Source organism: Rhinolophus ferrumequinum, assembly GCF_004115265.2.
Source record: "Rhinolophus ferrumequinum isolate MPI-CBG mRhiFer1 chromosome 5 unlocalized genomic scaffold, mRhiFer1_v1.p scaffold_110_arrow_ctg1, whole genome shotgun sequence".
Lineage (NCBI taxonomy): Eukaryota > Metazoa > Chordata > Mammalia > Chiroptera > Rhinolophidae > Rhinolophus > Rhinolophus ferrumequinum.
Window position 1 is genome coordinate 3,843,101 of NW_022680355.1, and position 24,788 is coordinate 3,867,888.

Sequence of the window (24,788 nt, forward strand, 5' to 3'; positions counted from 1 at the left end):
CTTGGATTTTGAGTTACAGTTAAGAAAGTTTCCCACCTTTCCAGGTTATAGAGGAATTCACCCGTGCTTTCTCCTAGTACTATTATGTTTATATTTCTGATCCATTTTGGATTCTAGTGTATGTTGTGAGGAATAGATCCAGGTTATTTTTATTATGTGACTGTACAGTTTTCCTTATACCTCTTATTTTACATGCAGTGAAAATTATTTCTCCCACTGATTTCAGGTGCAAGTTTTTACATAATGCAATAATAATGTAGTCAGGCCTATTTCTGTTTTCTATTTTGTTCTATTTTCCCACTTTATTCATGCGTCAGTACCATAGTGTTTTACTTATAGTGGCTTTATAGTATATTTTAATATCTAGTAGAACTAGCCTTCTTCAATGTTCTTCTTTTCAAGATATTTCTGGCTTGTTTATTCTTCCTAATAAACATTATCACTCTGTCAAGCTGTGAGATAAAACCTTGTGATAGCAAAAAAGAAAAGAAAAATTATAAAGTAACTTAGGAAGAAATGACATGAATAAGATGTTGCATCTTTTTATCCAAGAACATAATATGTCTTTCCATTTGTTCATGTCTACATGTGTGTTTTGTGGAGTGTTTTATTACTTTATCACATAGGTTTTAGACATTTTCTGCTACATTTATACCTAGTCATTTAACTTTCTTTTTTGGCTTCATTAAGTGGGGTCCTCTCTTTCATTATATCTTGTAACTGGTTTTTGTTTGTATATATGAAAGTTACTGATTTTTGTAGATTAATTGATTAATTTTATAACCTGCTCCACGACGAAACTTTTTAATTTTTTCATTAATTTGTTTTAGATTTTTCAGATATATAGTATCATCTCCAAATATAGTTTTGCCTCTTACTTTCCAATTATTGTGTCTCTATTGCTTTCTCATCTAATTATATTGGTTAATAATCCCAATAATGATAAATCATATGTCAGAGTGTCTGCGTTCTCATCATGTTTCTGACTTTGAAAAAAAAATTTGTGTTTTCTCATTGAGTTTGGAGAACAAATGGGGAAAAACAAATTTAGAGTCTTATATTAATCTACATATTTACATTTCCAGTGCTCTTCATTTCTTCCTGTGGACAATTTATCATTTGGGTCATTTCTTTTCAGTCAAAAGAACTTCATGTAGCGCTTCTTGCAAGACAGGTCTGATTGTTTATTCGAGGATGATTTTATTTCACATTCATTTTTAAAGTGTTGTTTTGCTGGATATTTCAATTGACAGTTTTTTCTTTCAGCACTTTGAATGTAGCATTCCACTATTTTCTGGCCTCTGTTGTTCACGTGGGAAGTCAGCTATTAATGGTATTGATGTTCCCTTGTATGTGATGAATCATTTTTCTGTTGCCGATATTCAAGATTTTCCTTTGTCTTTGACTATCAACAGTTTGACTATAAAGTGTCTGGGTATGGGTCTTTTTGTATTTATCCTCCTTGATGTCTGATGCACTTCTTAAACATGTGGATTAAGGTTTTACATCAAATTTGAAAAAGATTTTAGTCATTTTTGTCTTCTAATATTTTCTTCTACTTCTTTCTTTTTCTCCTCTCCTGTGACTACCATTATATATATGTAGGTATACTTGCTGTTGTCCCACAAATCTCTGAGACTTGTTCTTTTTTAAAAAAAAAATCATGTTTTCTCTGTTCTATTGAATTATTTCTATTTATCTTCATGTTCAATGATTCTTTCTTCTACCATCTCAAATATGTTGTTGAGCTACTCCAGTGAAATTTTTATTTTTAGTACTGTATTCTTCCACTCCAGAATTTCCATTTAGACTTCTATATAATTTTTATGTCCTTATTAAAATTTTCTATTTGTTGACTTGTTGTCACAGTGTCATTTAATTCTTTAAATATGATTCTCTTTAGTTCGTTGAGCATACTTATAATAGCTGCTTTGAAGTCTTTGCTACATTCAACATCTGGGAACACTCAGAGACATATTGATTGACTGATTTTTTTCCCTGACTCTGGATCACATTTTTTTATTTCTTTGCAAGTCTCATAATTTTTTTTGGCTGAAAGCTGGTCAGTTAAAATAAAATGTTGTAGTAACTCTAGTTCGTAATTGTTCCTGCCACTTATGGTAACACTTAGGAAAATACCAGAGATATTTTATTCATCAATAAGAAGATGGATAACTTCAAAGAAATTCACCATTATATTTGATTATTCTTTGCATCAATCAATTTTTAAAAGCCTAGAGCTGTACCAAGGGAAGCTAAACTGCAATCTATGAACTGACAACCATACCACAGTAGCATTAGAAAACAAGGTCTGTTTTGTCTCTACAATCTCAACTTTCTTTTATTTCTTTTCCCTTTTCTGCATAAACACTTAAGAGGAAAATAATTTGATTGGCTTAACTACATTAAAGTTATAATCGATGTGTAGTGCCTCAGGGGAATAAAATTCTTAAGAATTAGACCACCTTTCATTTACATTTTTATAGGAAACACCTAGAAACTAATTAGTTGGCCCAATGGAAGGCACTCCATTGGTGGAATTGATTATTTCATTATCTCCAGGAGATAAAAATTATGGGAACATCTTTGTAAGATTGATTCAGCCCCAAAGCTTATCCAAGGTCTTATGAGGGAATCATGTGAAATATAAATGTTATTTATTATGGTTTAGAATAAAATGTTGGCTTTTCATTAGAACCAAATTTGCTTAAGAAAATATCTGTGCTGTGGCCATGTGAAATTGTGATTATTCTGAAATTGACCTGTCTTTATTCTATGTGACACCAGATTTTGTATGAAATTTCTAGAACTAGACCAACTCCTCAACACTCTCTGGACCAAAAGTACCTGCATCAGAAAAGATAAAATCCATCAACTTAAAAGGAAACAAAACAATATAACAATCCATGATTGGAGTTACCCTAATCTATCTGTATCCATGGACCAAGAGTCAGGTGATGATCCAATTTCCTGGGATCAGGTATTGTCATTATTCCTCTTAAACAATCATTTGCTAGTGTCAAAGAAAGTCTGGTGATGAAAGTTCTATAAGAGTTGTAGAAAACTTGAAAGATAATGTGTATTTCCTTAAATGTAAAAATATTATGTTTTTCACAGAGTGGTCATGTTTTGTTCTGTTTTGTCTTCTAGAAGAGGATCTCTGCAAACATAAACGCAAGGCCAAGATATTTAGATGAATAATATATATTACTCTTTCCTCCTTGGGTCTATATTGAATGCATGAATAATTAATTCAATATACATATATTAAGCTTTTACTATATGCCAGTCACCATTATGGGCATTAGGGATATGGCATTGAACAAAAATAGGCAAAGCTCCTATGGAGCTTAAAGGTAGTAGGAGGATATAGGCATTACATAAGTACTCACAATGATGAATGAATTTTTAAATTTAGATTAGATAGATTATAAAAAGATTAATTTGGACGGTGAGCAACAGAGAAATATTGGCATAGTATGATAGCTAGCTCTGAGATGGATTCTGAGAAAAGGTGATGTATGAACTTGTAAACATAGCCATATTCATATTTCCTAAAGTTGTAGTCCAAGTACATTTTACTAGTCTACCTTGGTGCTTATTGAAATGGGGTGCTATTGTCCAGTTGTTTGAGAAATGCCGGGGATATACGTTGCACTGTAGCATTCTAAGGTATCTAGGGAAGTCCTTTAATAAACACACTTTTTTAATCTTATTGAATCTAGCATTTCTCAAACTTTGATCATACAATTCTTCCTGGCCCTAATCATGTAAAATCATGACAGATTGATGTATAATGGCTTACATTTATTGAGTACTTACTATGTATTAGACACTGTGCTTTTTGACCTGCACTGACTCATTTAATTGTTACAACTATAACAGTTTAGGTTATATTCTATTAGTCTATCTTACAGATGATGAAATTGAGGCATAGAGCTAATAAGTAATTGCTTAAATTCACAGAAACTGAGGCTATACCGTGTTTCCTCGAAAATAAGATCTAGCCGGATAATCAGCTCTAATGCATCTTTTGGAGCAAAAATTAATATAAGACCGGGTTTTATATTATATTATATTATATTATATTATATTATATTATATTATATTATATTATATTATATTATATTATATTAAAGACCTGGTCTTATAGTAAAATAAGACCGGGTCTTATATTAATTTTTGCTCCAAAAGATGCACTAGAGCTGATTGTCTGGCTAGGTCTTATTTTCGGGGAAACAGTATACATAGGCTGTCTGAAAGCATGTTCAGTACCCTTATTATTTAAGAAATGTTGATTTTAAAAAACTGCTTTTATCATTTGTGTTTTAGATAAGTGGCAATCCTGTTGAGCAAAATCTTATCTTAAAAGAGCAAAACTCCTCACATAGTCTTATCAGTACTGAATGCTGTTTCCATAAGATATGAATATACAATTGGGCAGTATCACAAATTTTTGCTATTATATATTTTTAAAAGTGAATTTCTAATACTTCTTTACTTTTCTGTGAAAAGGCACCTATTTGAATCTTTCAAATTCATGCTTATTGTATTCAGTTGAAGGTGACAAGAGTTGCTGCCTATGTTAATCCTTGTTTGTGAAGCTCCTCTTCAGGGCTAGCTCTTAGGAGGGAACAAATTTGCCTGGTGGAGACCCTATTTACATAAAGAATGAAGGATACTTCTTAAAATTTAGGGATTACCATGCATCTTCTAAGAACAGTAGTAGTCATTTTTCTGTGCAGACTGTGCAAAATAAACAAAACAATGTCTTCTACGATTCTGTACCCCAATGTGTCACTTTCCTTGTAACTATTGATGGGACCCTAAGATAGGAGACTCTGAAGATCTTGCCTATATTTACGTAGACCGGTGGTGCTCAAAGTGTTGTCCCTGAACAAGAAGCAGCAGCATCACCTGGCAACTCATTAGAAATGCACATTCTCAGGTCCCACCCCAGAACATACTAAATCATAAACTCTGAGAATGGATCCCAGCACTGTGTCTTTTAACAAGCCCTCCAAGGAATTCTCAAAACTTAAGTTCAGGAACTATGCTTTAGAATATGTAAAGGTACCATGGAAGTCTGATAATATCAACACAAGTATACACATACATTGAAGTTTTATGTAAAAGAATAAAGATATTTTAAAGGTTATTACCTGGGTAATCTAAATATTCTATTCTTTATTAAAAATACTTCGTATTCAAAATTTTATAGAATATGACGTATTACCTTTAAGGATATCTGTGTTAGTGATTTCAGAAGAAATTTAAAACAATGACCTAAATAGTACAGGAACAGCAAATAAAGATTGAGGGCACAGAAGCTTATATTAGAGTAACCTTACTCTATGAAAAGATACTGCGAAAGTGGAACTATTCAATTTCTTGACAGTGAACTTGGGAAAGATGCATGTTCATATCTATTTCTCCACTGTTTCACTTCCCAGTCAAGTATTTTCCAATAAGAATATTTATTATGGAGGATTCATCATCAAAAGTTTGTTGCTAGTTTTTCTTTGTTGATGTCAGTACTTTTAATGATGAGGTAAGTATATTCCATTAGCAACAGATGGTGCAAAAGAGAATATTGTCTTTGACAAAAAATATTTTGATAAGGAAAAAACCCACAAGTTTATAGTTTTCTGTTGTTGCTTTTTGCAGTAGAAACCTTTTGGAGTTCTTGCCCAGTTCCTTTCTGAGAATTGCCTTCCTCACCCACAGGAGTGAGGCCAGCATCCATATTTAAGCAACATGACCTACGTTCTCTCTTGTGGGCAAAACGGATTACACCAGATGGTTGTCTGACCCAAGAAAGCCCATCTGTGGCTTTGCCGAAACAATTAGATCTCTGTCAGGACTTCCAGGATTGACCCAATCTTGGGTTTGTGGACTGAAAAGTCACTTCAGAGTTGGGCTTATATGGCCAGGTGTTTTTTAAAAGAGAGAAGGCCAGACGGAAAGAAATAGATTTATGCATATGGAAACAGAAAGGAAAAGATTCTTGGCCCTGAAGAAACAAGCCTTTTAATCACTGATTTAAAAATAATAATAATAACTTACCGTGTTTCCCCAAAAATAAGACCTAGCTGGACAATCAGCTGTAATGTGTCTTTTGGAGCAAAAATTAATATAAGACCTGGTATTATATTATGTTATGTTATGTTATGTTATGTTATGTTATGTTTTATTATACCCAGTCTTATAAGACTGGGTCTTATATTAATTTTTGCTCCAAAATATGCATTAGAGCTGATTGTCTGGCTAGGTCTTATTTTTGGGGAAACATGGTATTGATTGTAACTAAAGATCAGAAAAATATTGTATTGGGGTCTTATTTCAATACAAGACATCCATTTGTGCTGGTGGAACTATATACCATTCTTACTCACATACTAAAACTTTTAAATGTAATTTTCTTTTTTAATTTTATTGGGGACTATTGGGGAACAGTGTGTTTTTCCAGGACCCATCAGCTCCATGTCAAATCATTGTTTTCAATCTAGTTGTGGGGGGCGCTGCTCAGCTCTGGCGACCTTGGTTGGTGTTGTGACCAGCTGCGCTCCAACCACTGAGCCCACTGGCCACCCTTAAATGTAATTTTTAATACACAACATCAGCCTTTAACACTTCTGAGATGGACAAATGCCTTGTGGCAATTTTTATAGACCTGTTGCGTTTCCTGTTTATTTGTTATCCTCATCTCTTATAAATATGCCTATACAATATAAAAATTGCAAATATTTAGGTAAATATCAGTTGGCAAAAACAACGATTTCCATTGTTTTCATGGAGAAGGGATGTCAATTGGCAAATGCTGTGTGAACTAGCTGGTGTGTAAACGCTAAATGATATGCCTTCACATGTCCATTTTAGCCATTCTGTTTAGCTCTGACTCCCCAGGAATGGCAGTTGATGGCGACTTTGCAGTGCTGAACTTAGTAACAATATCTATTTTTCCCACACAGACTTGCTTCTCTGCTGGGCAGCTGGTACAGATCTTTCTACAAGACAGCCTTTCACCAATTTCTAAGGAGGGCTTTAAGCAAATGAGTCCAGGAATCATCCAGCAGTTGCTCAGCTGCTCTTGCCAGCTGCCCAAGGACCAACAAGCAAAATTGCCACCTACCATTCTGGAGAGTAAGTTCTGATTCTTCTCTCAGAGGGCTTATGCACAAAATATATGTAATAATAACAGTGAACACTGGATACTTACTATATACCAGGTGCTTTTCTAAGCATTTTATGTTTATCAACTCATTTAATCCTCATAACAATGCTATGAGCTAGATATTATCATCCCCATTTTACAGATTAGAAAACTGAGGCACATAGAGGTTAAGTGACATGCCCAAGGACACACAGCTGGTAAGTGATGGAATTGGGATTCAAACCCATGCAAGATGGCCCCAGAGTCCTTGTTTTTAACCACTATGCCATGCTAGCTTTCAACAAATATTTTATGTTTTGTATACAATTTATATAAATTGATTTTATCCCCTATGTAGGACTCAGTCATAGACCAACTTAAAAGTGCATAATTGAGAAGTGGCATGGTGTAAAAGAAAGAACGTAATGTTAGAATCTGAAATGTAGAGTTGAGTCATGGCTTCTATCCCCAGCCAACTCTGTGATCTTCGGAAATCTCTTTATTTCCCCGAGCCCATCTCTTTTTCTGCACGATGAAAAGCAGTGATGTCCTACATGGCTTTCCATCCTTTCACACAGCCTGGCACATATACAAAAAAATGAAGGCACTCTGGGGTAATCCAAAGAGGCTGCTTTGGGACAGAGGCAAGCGGTGTAGGCAGGTATCAGCCTCCCAGACCTGGCAGGTATCCCTTGGATAAGCACTCACCTGTGTCCTATTGGATCAGTGCAGTAGGTGAGCCCTACTGTTAGGCTTTTAGGGTACCTGCCAGGCTCAAATGGGATAATGTGCACAAATCTGTGTTCTGTAATTTAAAGCACTGTATATATATATATTTTAAACTATAGCCTAAGAACATCCATGACGGATAGTAAAAATGTGACTGTTAATCCATGCAACCATTAAATATTACCATTGATCTGAGGGCCTTATATATGTTATTTTTTTTCAGAGATGCCTTTCTTTCTCTTTGAGACAATCTTCAAAGTCCATCCTTGCTGAATTGTTCAGCTACTCACTTCTAAGTCACAGTGGATTCCAAGGCATCAAGAAGCTTGTTTGAAGATTTTAAGTGAACAAAAATATGCCAGGCTTAAATATCTAAAACTCCACGTTCACTTAGAGGCAGAAAGCTTCATTAAAAGTGAGCAGCTAAATAATTCAGCACCTGGTGGTCAGTGGTGGCTCAAAAATGGATGAAGTACATAGACCATGGCACCTAGGAGTTTCCATGAGCATGTTTCTATTCTCACCACATGGCCCAGTGTCTGGTACATACAGGCCACTTGGAAGTGCGTTTATGAACTGAAGATCTGTGAAAAAGTTTTTGTCTTTCTAATGACCTTCTAGACTCTTCTAAGGAGTAGTCTTCCTGAGGAAAATTCAAACATCACACTCACTGAAGAACCTAGAAAAACATTTCAGTCCTCAATTTAAAATATTGCCTTAAGTATCTCAAGGGATGTACTTGTGTTTGGCCTTTTGAAATCACAGAAACGTAAAATGGAGAGGGAAGGACACAGGAAGATGTTATTAAGACGATCATGTCCAATGTGCTGAAACTCAACCTCTAAGCACCACCTCCAGCTGAGTTTCCAGGAAAGATCATGATGGTCACGTATAAATCAAGTTTCAGACCCATGCAAGTAGCTGTTCATAAGCGGCTAAGAATTTATTAGGTCAAATTCTATTGTTGCGATGGGAAACATTTACATAGCACAAGTCTGCAAGTAGCCTGACTCCAATCAAGATGCCATGGCACCTCTGTAGGAGTTAGTTAGTGGGGTAAGTTAGTTAGCAGAGCCGGTGGCCGCAGAAGTCAGAGGATGTCCTTGCCACATGGGAACATGTGAAATCTGACTCACAGAGGACCTAAAAAGATCTCTAAGTTCTAATGTCAGGAAACATCCATTCTCCTCTAATTGGCACCACTATAGTTGCCCTCAGGACAATGGGGAGGGGGTAAACGAACGGAAGAACTTGAAACTTTGCCTGGGAAATGTCAGACCCTAATTTGTCCTTGTGAGTTCTTGATATTGTAGGATCTTCAGTAGCTACTACCATAAACATGTGGGAACTTTGAACTTTATTAGACACCCAAATGCTCACGTTCAACTTCAATCTTCATGTTTTAAATTTATGTATTAGAAGAAGGACAATCCCACACAATCTACCTGTAAAAGAATGGGATTTGAAACTTGGTTAAATATTTCTAGGGATGTTTTCATGACAAAGGTATTTTTTTTACTAAATTAGAACAGAATGAAACTTCTAGGCGGGTGTATGACCATTCCAAACCATTTTATTTTTACATTTTTAATTGTGGTTAAAAAAAAATACAGGAACTTTTTCGTAACTATTCTTAAGTGTACAGTTCAGTAGTATTAAGTATTTTCAAATTGTTGTGCAACAGATTTCTAGAACTTTTTCATCTTGCAAAACTGAAACTCTATATCCATTGAACAACTGTCATTTTATAGTGGTTCCCTCACAGCAAAAGAATGATGATGAGATTGGGAATATTGAAGTTTGAAAGTTTTTTGTCTCCTCTGAGTATATCACCAACTCTATTAATATTGGACCCTGTATAATTTATAACTTATAATTCAGTAAAGGTCCCCTTAAAATCCCAAGTCTATTACCATATGATCAGATAGTGTAGTTCATATGATCTAATGCAGAGAGGATGAACCTTCCAGAAAAGTACAAGCAAAATGAGAATGGAGTATTTTTTTATTATAACAAACTTTAAGATGAGGGCTTTAAGTAGCATGATAACTAAATTGTTTGATTTAACTAATTATTTATCTGTAGTCATTAAAGGAAGTGATAGTTTAATTTTGTAATTACCTCCCTTCATTATTTACAAACCAGTTTGCTATGACTTCTTAGTAATTTATAAATAAGTAGAAAACAGTATTTGTTCTAAATTATCTGCAACCGAAAGAAACCGGTGGTATGAATAATTCTTTATTCCCAAATCATTTATACTTGACTCTGGAAGCCATTTGTTCCCTCTCTTTTAATCTTTCTCTTTCCTTTCTCCTTTCTATCTCCTCCTCTCACACACATTTGTTTTTGTTTGAATAATTTTAAAACTTGTACTTTCTGAATATATATTTTTAAAAGCTAGAAGCCTAGAAACACGGAATACATTTGGAGGTTATAAAATATTATAGTAATAATCCCAAATGTAGGCAGTCCAAATTTATGTTATCAACTGTTACACATTCATTGATCAGTTTTTACTACCTCAATCACTCATTTTAGTCATTGAGAATGATAAACACTTTTGATATTACAAATAATTTTGAGAACTTTTGGAAGAAAGTACTCATTTTGTACACAAACATAAATCTACATGGGCCTAAACCATATGCTACCTCTGTAACACTGTTTCTTTGCCTTCAAAAGGTGTAAATGTGACTAGATGGAAATCATTACCAGAGTCTCTCAGCAGAAATTATAATTTAAAGTGAGAGAAATTAATTTCTTTGGAATTAGGAGGTTAGCTCAGTCTTTGCTTGCCACAGTGATTTTTTTTTTCCTTCAGTTTATGGAAGATGTTTTATTTTAAACAAAAAGACTTGGATTTTATCTTGTAGATAATAAAGCTCCACTGAAGCTTTTTTAAATTATTTTTTTCAGTTACAGTTGACATTCAATATTTTATATTAGTTTCAGGTGTATAGCATAGTGGTTAGACCTTTATATACTTTATTCAGTGATCCCTCTGATGAGTCTAGTACCCACCAGGCACTATATATAGTTGTTATAAAATTATTGACTATATTTCTTATGCTGTACTTTACATCCTGTGATAATTTTCTAATTACTAATTTGTATTTCCTAATCCCTTCTCCCCTAACACCCTTCCCTTCTGGCAACCATCAGTTTGTTCTCTGTATCTATGGTGAGGATGTGGAGAAAAGGGAACCCTCGTACACTGTTGGTGGGATTGCAAATTTGTGCAGCCACTAGGAAAAATGATCTGAAAGTTCTTCAAAAAATTAAAAATACAACTACCTTATGATCCAGCAATTCTACTTCTGGATAGTTACCCTAAGAAATCCAAAACACTACCGTGTTTCCCCGAAGATAAGACCTAGCTGGACCATCTGTTCTAATGCGTCTTTTGGAGCAAAAATTAATATCAGACCTGGTCTTATTTTATTATAATACTGGGTATAATATAATATAATATAATATAATATAATATAATATAATATAGTAATGTAATGTAATATAGTATAATATAATATAATATAATATAATACTGGGTCCTATATTAATTTTTGCTCCAAAAGACGCATTAGAGCTGATGGTCCGGCTGGGTCTTATTTTTGGGGAAACATGGTAATTCAAAAAGACATATGCACCCCTATGTTCACTGCAGTGCTATTTACAATAGCCAAGATATGGAAGCAACCCAAGTGCTCATCAATAGACTGGATAAAGAAGATATGGTAAATATGAGGTCAGACAATGAAGTTCGCGAACTCATCCTAAAAAAAGTGCCACAACCATCACTGCTGAATATCACTATGGTCACCTTCGAAGTACTCCCCTTGGGAAGCTATGCACCGATGCCAGCGCCTAGTCCACCTTCAAAGCAATTCTGGAACTCTTTTTCTGGAATGGTCATCAGAGCTATTGTCATATTACCCTTGATGTCCTTAATGTTATCAAAATATCTTCCTTTCAATATTTCCTTTATCTTCAGGTAAAGAAAGAAATCATTGGGGGCCAGATCAGGTGAGTAGGGAGGGTGTTCCAATACAGTTACTTGTTTACTGGCCAGCAACTCCCTCCTTCACAAACAGTGCCATGTGAGTTGGTGAGTTGTCGTGATGCAAGAGCCATGAATTGTTGGCGAAATGTTCAGGTCATCTAACTTTTTCTTGCAGCACTTCCAAATAGTAAACTTGGTTAACTGTTTGTCCAGTTGGTGCAAATTCATAATGAATACTCCCTCTGATATCAAAAAAAGGTTAGCAACATTGTTGCAACAAAGTTTGCAAACTTAATTGTCAGACTTCATACGTACAATAGAATATTACTCAGCCATAAAAAAGAATGAAATCTTGCCACAGCGATTTTTAACAAGAGATCATCTGGGTAACTTTAAACCAATGGGGTTATTTGGTGAAAAATCTTTATTTTCCTTAACAATGAAAACCTTTTGCCCAGTATAACTCTGATAAAACAATTTCATATCCCTGTCAGCTGTACTGTAAGATGGATTCTTTTGGCATTTTACTAGCTGAGGCACTACAGAGGGTGATGAGCACTGACTGCTTTCGCAATCTCCTTCTGACTTAGAATATGGCTACAGCACAGCGGCTGTGACTCTGCTCACGCTGGGCTCCATGCTCGGGACCACACTGATCCTTTTCCACAGATGTGAAGAGAACTACAGCCTTATTTTACAGCTGTTTGTGGGCCTGGCTGTTGGGACACTCTCTGGGGATGCTCTGCTCCACCTTATCCCTGAGGTAAGCTGCTGCTTTCTGTTTCCCACGGAGTGTTTCTAATTTCTCTTTACAGTAAGCCACTGGAGGTGTTTATGCAAAATTTCAGTGAGTTGGATGATATTAGTAGATACAGTGGCCAGTGTTTGCATGGCAGTGAATATTATTCCCCCAATGCACTTGGAGGAGAAAATAGATGACCGGTCATTACATTCACCCTATGGTATTCTTAGTTTTTTGAAATAAAGAAAGGTGACCAGATATAGATTCCTATTAAGAAAAATTCATGAAGCATCTACTAATTACCTGTAAAAGAAAATGAATGGGCTATAAGACGTTGCATTGGTTTTTCTCCAGTTACCCCCAAACACATCCGTCCCATTCTCTGCCCTCCTCTGCTGCTTTTTGTGCCCCAGAAGATTGCATCCCCTCAGCTCCCTTGCAGGATGCATTGTTGTTTGGGTTCAGCCAATGGGAGGCGCAACCGAAAAGTCAGGGTAGGAGGAGAGGGCGGCAGGGGTATTTCTCCCTAGTTCTCTCCTGGCTCTGGTACTTACTTGAGAAGCAGCTGATTACCTACCTGCAGTCCTGCAGCCCCCACGGAGGCCTTCTCCCCAGCTCCACCTCCCACTGAGCTCCAGTAACGTTACTTCCAACCTTTGCCCTTTCAGCCCTGAGTGGTAATGGTTTCCTGGGGCGGCTCGTTTCTCGGTGCCTCATTATTCCATGTTCATACTCTGACTTTGCCCGTACCTCTGTAATAGCACCATCATTAACCTTTCTGCATTTGAACCATCAAAATGAATTTCTCATTCTTGCCCAACTAAGAGCATCTAAATTTTTCTAAAGAAAAATGTGAGCACCAGGAAGCTGGTTCTGTTGAAGTCTTTGAGGTTCTTTATTTGTCAGAAATGAAAGGACTGCGACCTGAGATGCAAAAGAGTTCAGGCAGAAGGGTCTTCAGATGAGAGCATCTATTTCCTCTGAAATCTCTTATGACGGATAATGATGGACAAATGATCCCTCCCTCTCGCCAAGGCTGAGATATTAAAAATTTCCACAAGCCTCTGGCAATTTCCTACAGGGTCACTCTTGTTGCTTAGAGGCTCAATAGTTATTAGATGTTTTGAAAACTGAAAAGTGAACATTGGAGAAATGAAACAAACCATTATTCGTTTTAATTTCCCTTGTAATCTAATTTTCTGGAAATAGTTCAGAGCTTATTGGCTTGAGGCGGTAGCCAAGGCCTTTTTCTAGGTCACCACAGTGGCTACAGAGCTGTTTATTTCCAGGATCCTGGGAAACACAAAAAAGATCTTAAAGCTTACTGGGTGTCCCCTGATGGGGGAGCACACAGCTCAAGGCAGCTGGAGGATTTGGGGTGAGTGGAACTGACAAGTGGCTCTGCAGAGACTGTGTTACGGAGGGAAACTTAAAAGATTAGCTGGGTTTCATGAAATTTGGAAGGCAGTTGCTTTACTTGAAGAAAGAGACAAGGGCAAAAACTATTGGGAAGAGGACGAATGATCCAGTACAAATATGGTGGAAAGCTAGAAAAATCAGTGGTTCCTGGATATGATCTATGATAGGTGTTCAAAGGAGGGCACAGAAATGAGAAAAAGAAGTCACTGTCTTGATTTCCTTTTTTAACTAACTTTATTCAACTCATAAATCTACATTTTATTCTGAGATTGTGGATTTTTTCCTCCTGTTTTACGATATTACAATGTTCTTTATTTTCTGAAATAACGGTAATTATAAATATTAGGTGGGTATCGTTTAATGTCTTTACCAGAAGAAAAATTGACTAACATATGTTGGTTTTTAATTATGTGCATAAACTCAGTGTATATATTCACTCATGTACTCGTGTGTGCATATATATATATATATATATACACGTAAATATCTACATATATGTATGAGTATATACACATATGCTATATACACATATAATTTCTTCCTCTTTTTAATGTAATGGTCATTAATACCCAAATGTGGTGACCACTGAGCAATTTTCCAAACTGCCTCTCCTGGGGACGTAATGTGGTACATCACAATTTACTAGCACACAAGAAATCATGAAGTCAACTATTTGAATGAGTCAACCAATGGGATGAGTCACTGGAGGAAAATTCCTAATGCTTCTTATATCCTTTTTATGCTTCTTATATCTTTTGTGTCCCAGACTGCTGACAGTATTGGTGGGTGTACAGTATGCACGCGACGGAAAAATGTCTTTCAGGTGGATTTCTGACTTCTTGGAACATTTATTAAAAGTGTTCTTTAATTGCAATGGAGCAATGGGACAATAAACCCCAGATGAAATGTATCTTTATATTTGTTCTGGATATAAAATAGATTGATTGTTTTAAGACAGTGCTGTGAATAGATACACATTGAACTCCTGAAAAAAAAATTCAGCTAAATGACTGAGAATGTATGAAAATTTAGGCCACTTACTGAAATAAGTTTAGGCTTTGTTCTGTTCATTAGCAGAATCTACTCAAAGCTCTCCCTTCTTTTCTCTTGTACACATTTTCTTTCACTGTGATTAAATCCTACCTCAGAAGTATTCATACATTTAAATCAAACTGGGCTTTGAATGTTTTCAGTTGTCATGAGGTTCTCCGGAACGAAAGTCGAGTATAATCGACACGGAACCTATTAATTAATATTTAAGTCATCGAAAGTTATTTCTTTATGCCTCTCTCTCTCTCTCTTTTATTTTTATTTTTTTAGGTTCTTGGTTTACATAAGCAGGAAGCCTCAGAGTCTGGACATTTCCATGAAAGCAAAGGTCACATTTGGAAACTGTTGGGATTGATTGGAGGCATCCATGGATTTTTCGTGATAGAAAAATGTTTTATTCTTCTTGTATCACCAAGTCCCAAGGTATATTTTAAATTTTGTTTATCCTTTGCCGTAGGGCTTCATAATATTCATTTTTTATTGAGAAAGTACTTGTCCAAAATTGACATCTTCATGAAGTTGTCTGTGTAAGAGAGGGCGCTCTGATTTCCAAAATACACAGGTCGTTCTGACTGGCAGCTACTCTGTAAGTATGGTTATTAATTTTTCAAGCATCTGTTGCTGACCCATTGATGTCCGTGTTACAACCTGCTTTCTGACCTTCTAGCTAGTTTAGAAACAGGAGACTACTTCACGCTTGAGAGTGAAGGGGCCCAGAGCCTAGCTACTAATCATTGTTCCAAATGTCTTTCCTAACCAACAACAAATAAATAAGCAAACAAAAATTTTGTAAATTCACAAAATTACTCATTATTTTCTATTCTCAGGGCACTTAAAAGAAGTTCAGGGATGTTATTTGTGACAGATCTTTTTCTGTACCTTGAATCATTGCTTTCCTCGTGCCTGTATTTGATCGATTTCTACGTATATGATGCATACAATACAGTGTGGCTTATTTATTTATTTAATTTTGTTTTGTTTTTGCTCGTACACATTATCCTATAAGAAAGTAGATGAACTGTTTGGTGGAATGGTTAAAAAAGTAAACACTTATGAAAGACTCCAGGAGATTAAAATAAAGCAAGTTTTCTTTACAAAGTATTGAGGCTTTGTAGTACTTATGGTTTTTTACTTATCCCTGACTGTCTATGTTCACATAACATATAATGCTTATTCTCAGCTCAGACTTTAGTAGTCTTTTCAAACACCAGCCCCTGTTTATTATCATTTGTAAATTTATTCAAAAATTCTATTCTATGCATCAAAAAAAGATGGTTTATGGGTGGGTAGAGAGATGATAGATGGATAGACGTGGGACAAAAATAGATATAACCAAATGCCAATGGTAGGATCCAAGAAGTCAGTATCTGAGTGTTCAAGTTACAGTTCTTTCAGCTTTTCTGTATATTTGAAACTTTTCATAACAAACAGGTTTTAAACAAAATCCTGTAAAGTTTCTGATTTAATGAAGCATGGTTGTTCTTTGGTTGGGGGCCCAAGCCAGGATGCTATAGTAATTGAAAATTAGGACAGCGAGCTTGGATCATGGCTCTGCTTTAGAATTGTAGGTACTTCACTTCCACAAAAAGAGTTCTAATCTCAACAGCACAAAAAACAATAATAGATCAGCATTTCTACACAATAGATCAGCATTCCTGGACTGCACAAACTAAATTACAAAGTCAACATATCAACCCATAAGGAATAGTTAGACGTTTAACCAGGATGGAAATGAATGAAATCGATTCTGAACATCTAAAAATCTAGTTCGTTCAGATTGTCCTTGAACGTGTCAGGGAACTTAAAATTAGTTTTAAGAACATAATTTCAAGATTCATGCTACTGTATAAAATAAAAAGAACGTGCATATTTGAGAAGCTATAAATGCTTTAATTGATGAATACATTTCTAGAGATATTATTAGGTTGGATCAAAAGTAATTGTGGTTTTTAAAAGTAATTTGCCATTACTTTTAACCTTTTAAACCTCAATTACTTTTGCACCAACCTAATCATTTAGTTGTTACAGGATGCAGTACAGTTTCAATGATCATCCTTTTGATATCGCCATCAGAAAGAATTCAAAATTTAATTTTGTAGTAAATAAAAAAGACAATATAAATGTGAAATCTAAAAAACAAAATAAACAAAACAGAAACAAACTTGTAGAGACAGAGAATATTTTGATGGTTGTCAGATACGAGGGGGTTTAGGAGGTGGGTGAGAAAGGGAAAGGATTAAGATGCGCACATTGTCGGTTATAAAAACAGTCATGGGGATGTAAAGTACAGCATAGGGAATATAGTCAATAATATTGTGATACCTATGTATGGTGTCAGATGGGTACTAGATTTATTGGGGTGATCACTTCGTGAGTTCTGTGGATGTCTGTCTAATCACTATGTTGTACTCCTGAAACTAATATAATATTGTACGTCAACTGTAATTGAAAAATAAAAAATATTAAAGACAATATAAAAACACCAGTGTTTAAGCCTTTTCAAATCATAACTAGACATTTTTTAACTTGCATTCTTAAAGCTTTCTGAATATGCGTAATGGTTCAGAGCAGTCCTGTGCTTCTTTGAGGGGAGACATTTTAGCAAGTATTGTTTTAATGATGAAATCCTCCTATGACTCTTTTTGTGTCACCACCACTCCGGCCAATATGCAAACTGTTAACCAGAACCATGGAACTGACAAAGGCTGCATCTGTGTTTTTCTGGCTTCAGCACTAATTTTCAACCATCCTCATCCAGCAGGGCGTGTCATTGGTTAATGGGCCTCTGGGACATTCCCACCATCTTGCACTCAACTCCGAATTAAGTGACCAGTCAAGCAAAGGCAAATCTGCTTCAACTATCCAGTTGGTAAGTTACTGATCTGAAGTATTTTGCTGGTTTGATTACCTTCTTTCTTTCATTCCTGGATGAATAGATAAAAAACAGTAGGGTAGGTACAGATTCCACTCCTGATTTGTCTATTCTCAACTATAATAAATAGTTTGGAAAACTTTGCCAAGCACCTGTTTTAAAGAGTAAAAAGCATTTTCCACAGATTTAAATCATTGCTATCTGCACCACTTTGAAACACGTATGACTCAGATTGACAAAATATGCAGCAACTTGATCCTGCTGTTTATCAGTTTTTATAAACCACTTGACCTTTAGTTTTCCATTCTGAGTAATCCTTAGCCATGGCTAGGTGGGTGCAAATGAATGTTGAACAAGGATTTAGTTAGTACATCCAGGAGTGGGTGTTCACATCACAATGCAGGAGGGAACCGATTCTGTTCAGTGAGATGTCTCATAGCTTAAGGGCCTTTGTTACATTGAATTTTCCATGACAAAAATGCTCCACATGAATTCTCCGAACACAACCTCCAGTCAGGTTGAAAACAATATTCCCATTCTAATTCTCAAAGTAACAAATAAAGGGACAGAAAAACTACGAAAGGAATATATGATGTGAGAAGACTTGCCTCCTTATAACCATGGTTTTGGGGTAGGGGTTTACACAGTGGGTAGGTCCCTAACTAAATAGAGATAAGTAAGCTCCTCCTGAGACATTAACACAGTGCCAGTAAACTGCAGATCTAGAGATAACTCAGAGATAAGAACAAAAAAATTTCCTTTAAAAACACCGTTTTAAAAGCGGTGTAGTGTTTATTGTTTAGATTCTTCATATGTAGTTTGAAAGAAGTTAACTTCACACTGAGATTAGTTTTAAAATCACTCTAATGATGACCTTGTTCCTTCTGTTTGAATGACAGGTCTATAACACCAAGATGCACAGAAGCAAATCTCTGATCTAACTAAATGAGTTTGGTTGTATTTGAATATTCTAGCTCACTAATAATATAGTCACTCTTTCTTTGGTTATTTAAGCTGCAAGATCAACCTAAGCAAATAGAAATAATATGAACTTTAAGGACCATTTGGCTCAATTTCCGGTGTTTCAGGAAGGAGGGGAACTTACAGTCCCTTTCAATCAACAAGGAATCATGGATGTTTGCCTCTAAATGACTTTACATAGTGTGACAATATATAGCTTTTTGGGGAAAAAAAATTCTAAAATAAATATTTGAACTCCTGTGCTTTAATGGAATTCTGGAGTTTTTTGATTACAATCAGGCTTTTGATATAATGTAAAAAGACCATATTTTTGTTTATTTCTAGATCCCCCAATTTCAGGCAAGAAGGCTGTCTTCCTCCTCTAAACCTGTATCTGACAGGTCTTACCTTCTCAGCATCCATTTTTCAAAAATAGCCTGTCATTACATCTTTTGAATAGCTGCTATTATTCCAACATGTGCACTTTAAATTTACTTTCTCTGTTTTACATTAAAAAAAAAAGATGTTTACATTACACATTAAATTTGTGTCTCCACAATTTTGGATGATAGAATTATATGAATATGCTTTTAAAAGAACATATTCAAAAGGCAGATAAAAAGTATTCTTCTTGTGTAATAGAATAAGAATCTGAGGCATAGGGAGGGGAGGTGACTTTCCAGAAATTGAACAGTGAGTCAGTCTCTGAAATAAATCACGTAATCTTAACTCATATTATAGATGTCAACTTTAAAATCTCACTTTCCTGTCATATGAAAGGATGAGAAGACTTTTAAATTGTTAGTATATTTGTCTCTTGTAAGTCTGTTGATCTCCTTTCTTAATCAGCAAGCTTCTTTTACTGACTGTCTAGTTGGCAAAGCAACAAAAACAGTATTATACTACGATGCGTGAAATGAGGTGCTGGGTTGGCATGGGGGTACTTCTCCATCCACAATGCATGATCTGCTTAGAGATCAGGTCACAACCCACTCTATAGGAGAAGACCAAATTAGGTCAAGAATCAAGAATCTTTTTTTCTTCTTCAACTTTTGGGTTTCAGAAAGGCTTACATTATTTAGAAGTCTGAATTACAGACTGTCTCAATAACTTCTAGCACTCTATGAGAGACTCTGATCTACATAGGAGTGCTATTTTCATCTCAGTGCACATAGTACAAAAGCATGCTTGCAGACTCACTCTCAGCCCTACTTTCTATATTTGTTTATTTAGAAGTTCTACCCTGTTTCCTGGAAAATAAGACCTCGCCGGACAATCAGCTCTAATGTGTCTTTTGGAGCAAAAATTAATATAAGTCCCGGGCTTATTTTACTATAATATATGACCGGGTCTTATATAATATAATATAATATAATATAATATAATATAATATAATATAATATAATATAACATAATACCAGGTCTTATATTAATTTTTGCTCCAAAAGACACATTAGAGCTGATTGTTCGGCTAGGTCTTATTTTTGGGCAAACATGGTAATATTCTCTACAGTATTAAAATAACTTTTAAAAATCAGCATGATTTCAGATGTTTCATTTGCTAGTAAAATGATGGCTATTGCATATCTTCCATCATTTATTATTATTATTTTTAATTTAAAATAGAAAGGACCAGAAGATTTCCAGGCAGCTGAAATTCCTATAGGCACTATGACAGCCTCCAACAGAAAAGGTGAGTACCCACTAAAAAAAGCTAAACATTAAATATAGAGAGTGCCATAGAAAAAAGTGATGCCTGCTTTAAAATAAATGTGTCAAAACCATATAAATTTCATACTGGGTATGTATTTCATTATTACAACCTTTGCAGTAGAATTTTTAATAAAGACTCATTCCTATCAGTCTTTCAAACACACCATTCATGTCAACTTTACTCCATTCTTAAAAAATTTTGTTTTCTACAATTGCTTAAAACTGATCTAAAAACTTCAATTAGCGTAAATACATATGTGGCTATCAGAGCTCCTTTAAAATCATGTTTGCATGATGATTGAGCTTTTCACTTCCTATGAAGTCTGAAGACATGATTGGGTTTTTTTTGTTATTGTTGTTTTTTTTGTCTTCCATCATAGTCTTCTAAAAATTGATCACAAATGTCTATCTCATTTGTAATATTATCATTAAGATGACGGAGTTCAAATCTATAATACCTCATTATTCACATTTTATTCTATAATTAATTTGTATAATTCATTTTGTATAATTTGTATAATTAATTTGTATAATTTGTATAAATTTATTTCTCTGCCTTTCCCTATTTCTGAATTTAATTTACTGATTTTCAATAGGAATTTATTCCATTTTGCTTATGTTTCTGAATAATTCTTAGAATTTTTTCTTTGGTCTCTTTTGGCTTTCATCAGTTGCTCCTGAATCTTTGCCCCATTTTTCTCATTTATATTACTCTTTTGTGACACAATTTCCCAATGTTTTAATGTGAAACAGCTATGATTAGTTATTCCTATTCTACCATAATGAATACCCAATAATAAAAATGGCTTCCATTTATTTAACAGTTATGATATGCCAGCCACAGTGTTAAAAACTAGACATGGATTATCTCGTTTAATCCTTCTACATTTAGTGAAGTAAGAATATTATCCAAATTATACAAATGAAGAAACCAATTGTTAGGGTAAGTCATTGCCCAAGATTACACAGCTAGTAAGCTCCAAAATGGAGGAACTAAGGAAATGCAAATTCACCATCAGCTTCTTTGTGATCATTCATTTATGCACGCATCCATGTTTTCTCACCTTCTTTCATTCATTCAAGAAATGTTTGAAGATGTGCCATGTTTCTGGCACTGTGTATGCAATGGAGAATAAAAATAAGAATGGTCTTTATCTCTGGTTTGCAATGTGGTTGGTGATATAAATATTGATAAGAACACCCATGATTGTACCAATCACCATTCTAAAAGCGTTAGATATATTAACTCTTGTAATTTATTTGATTGAAAATATGTAATTATATAGTCTATACAATTCTGCTTTCAGGACATCGTTAGTACAATTTTTCCTGCCAAATCTTCAGTTTCATGAGAAATGTTAGAATGCCTGGCACCTAGTAGGCCTACAATAAACATTTGTTTGTTTCTTTGTTTTTTGAAAGAAAAAAGAGGAAAGGAGGATCTGCGCAGACAGATTAAGAGCAGGGAGTGGATGCCAGATCAGGGAGTAACATGGTCTTATTTAAATATTTTATAGGCCTCATATCTTTTGACTTCAGATATCAAGTTTGGCATATAGAAGGAAAAATGAACAAACCAAAATTCGATTACTCAATTGCCCTTTTGCCAGGGACATATTGAATTAGCTTCAAATATTTGATTACTTGTTTCATATTACCTCATTGGTGGAGCTCAGCTAGTGTTTCAAAAGACAGGATGCGAAAATCCTATCCACAGTCTGATTTAAATAAACAGAAAGCAAAATGATACAAGGTCCAGCCCATGTTTCATGGAAAAATCTCTAGTAAGTCAGAAATGTGGAACTCAATACGCCTGTCAGGTACATAAGGAAAGGTAAAATGTTATCGATAATTCTGTGATGAATAAATTACCAGTGAAAGCTTGTTGTTTCTTCTGATGAATAATGTTTGAATTATCTTAATATGCACAGTGTGTTCCTTGTGGCTTATATGCAAAAGTGTGTATTTGCCTTGTGGCTTGTCACATGTCCATGATTTGACATTTAGAAACCCATAATCAGTGATAATAAAATAACAGGCAACAAAAATAGGCCATACTGTTTCTTAGCAGAATATAAATTGGATAAAAAATTTCCATTTGAATATATGTTACTAATATCAATACTACATGTAGGCATGTGGAAATCCAATTTATTTGTATGCTGCAATGTTGTCAAATGTATTACTTTAAATTATTTCATTTTATTATATTTTCACAAAGAAGAGCTTTATTTCTGAAAATTGGCAGGAACAGCCAAGTGACCTGGTAGCATTATTCGATTCTGAGAGCTTCCAGGCAATGCCAATAAGAACTCCCTGAATTCAGAAATTTGATATGTAGTCTGTGTTTTTATGACTGTTGCCTGGAATCCTCTCATTTTTAGAAAGGAATAAAATGACTTAGTAAACCACAAAAAGGCTATAAGTCAGTCGCACTGTGATAATTCTAAATAAAGCATGCTTTTTGCAAGCAAAATTCATGGGGCATCTCTGCAACCCAGTCAAAACAGCTATCTCCTGGCTGATAGTCTGGGCTATATCTGCTGTTTGCTCGGCTGAAGTTACTTGTTTCATGGTATGGGATATGAAATGAGTCCAACTGTATTTCCCAAATAAAACAGCAAGTTATATTATAATACAGTCCCCCTGCAGTCTTATGCCATATAATGGAAATCAGGAGGCAACCTCTTCCTATTTTTGAGTGCGCTATTATTAGAATACTGTGTTCACTTCTAACAGTAACAATAGCTACTATTTACACCTGTCACACAGTATACAGCAACTGAGTAATTAATGAAGTTTTAGACTATGGTAACTGATTTTCTTATCAAGTGGTACACCGAGATTGTTTACTGTCAGAGTAAGTATTATCTCTGAAACACTTTTTATATTTCTTAGTCATACAACTCTATAATTGTGTTATTCTAATACACAATGTTAGGTTTTTGAAAACAGAAATTCTGTGCATTAAAAACTTGAACCCAGTTATGATCTAAATTATTCCATTAATTAAACTTGTTATGATCTAAATTAGTGCATTGACTCTCCACCAATCAGATAATGTTTATTATGTAAGAGAGTCCCACACAAACAGCTTCTCCTTGTTTTGTTCCGCATCAGGCTGGTCTAGTACTAAAAGTTATTTTCAGAAAGATAACAACATTAAGTAACTGTTCCAGAGCTAACTTTGGGATCAACAGAGTTGGTAGTGGTTCTGTCCTGGTAGTAGTTGAATGAAGCACTTCAGAAAGCTCATTAGCAACAACTAGACAGGGAAACACAATGACCACATACTGGCAGAACATGCACTCCCCAGGTTGAAACTGGGGACAGTCTGACTCAGGGGGACAGTTTTGGAAAACAGACTTCATTTTAATGACATTCTGCAGGTAAGTTCTTAAATTATCTTAGAATGCTTTATGAAAAACACTCCTGGAAAGGTCATGCTGGTATTTTGCGAGGTTATAACAAGATTTATTTTCTTCATTTGGCACTTCATCCAGCTGGACAAGGTGATAGAATAGTGAATGCCAGAACATAATTTATCTCATGCTTAGTTAGACAAGCAGTGATCATACATCCAAGCCGTGTTGGTTACCATATTTGCATCTCCAGTCTTGGCTGATTGTGAAAGCTGAAACGAAGTGAGGTTACTTAATCTGATGCAATTTAAGAAGGTCAAGGGTGGATGGGAAAGGTGGTCATATCTGAAGGATTCTTGAAATATGCAGTGCTCTGTTAATGCTTCTCACACCTTTATTTGGTTCTTTAGGCAAACCCATTAGCTTGTTAGCAATAATGATACTGGTTGGAGACAGCCTGCATAATTTTGCAGATGGCCTTGTGATCGGAACAGCCTTTTCATCTTCATCTGAGTCAGGAGTGACCACGACAATTGCTATCTTGTGTCACGAAATTCCACATGAAATGGGTAGGTCTGACAGTAGAATCATTGTTTCTTGCTTGTTGAGAAAATCATAATATATTTCTAGCTATGGTTTCCTAGGCTTCCTTTTCCAGCATATGATGAAAAGATGAATGCTTTCCTTTCACAATTTATTTAAACTTCAGCAGAAAAGAACTAGAAAAAAAAATCCTATTACTTGGGACAAAATTCACTTAGACCCTATGATATTTCCCAGGGCCA

At 35.1% G+C, this 24,788-nt stretch overlaps 1 protein-coding gene across 2 annotated transcripts in view; it reads left to right on the forward strand.

Moving 5' to 3' along the window:
- Positions 1-24,788, forward strand: part of SLC39A12 (solute carrier family 39 member 12) — a 69,638-nt gene that overhangs the window by 18,583 nt on the left and 26,267 nt on the right. Inside the window, exons 5-11 of one of the 2 annotated variants that reach the window (XM_033100687.1) lie at positions 2,808-2,980; positions 6,972-7,143; positions 12,476-12,648; positions 15,367-15,519; positions 17,858-17,965; positions 20,555-20,621; positions 24,414-24,572. In XM_033100687.1, coding sequence (XP_032956578.1) covers positions 2,808-2,980; positions 6,972-7,143; positions 12,476-12,648; positions 15,367-15,519; positions 17,858-17,965; positions 20,555-20,621; positions 24,414-24,572 — 1,005 coding nt within the window. Of the gene's footprint in view, positions 1-2,807; positions 2,981-6,971; positions 7,144-12,475; positions 12,649-15,366; positions 15,520-17,854; positions 17,966-20,554; positions 20,622-24,413; positions 24,573-24,788 lie in introns of both variants that reach the window. The other variant, XM_033100686.1, reaches the window with a different exon arrangement.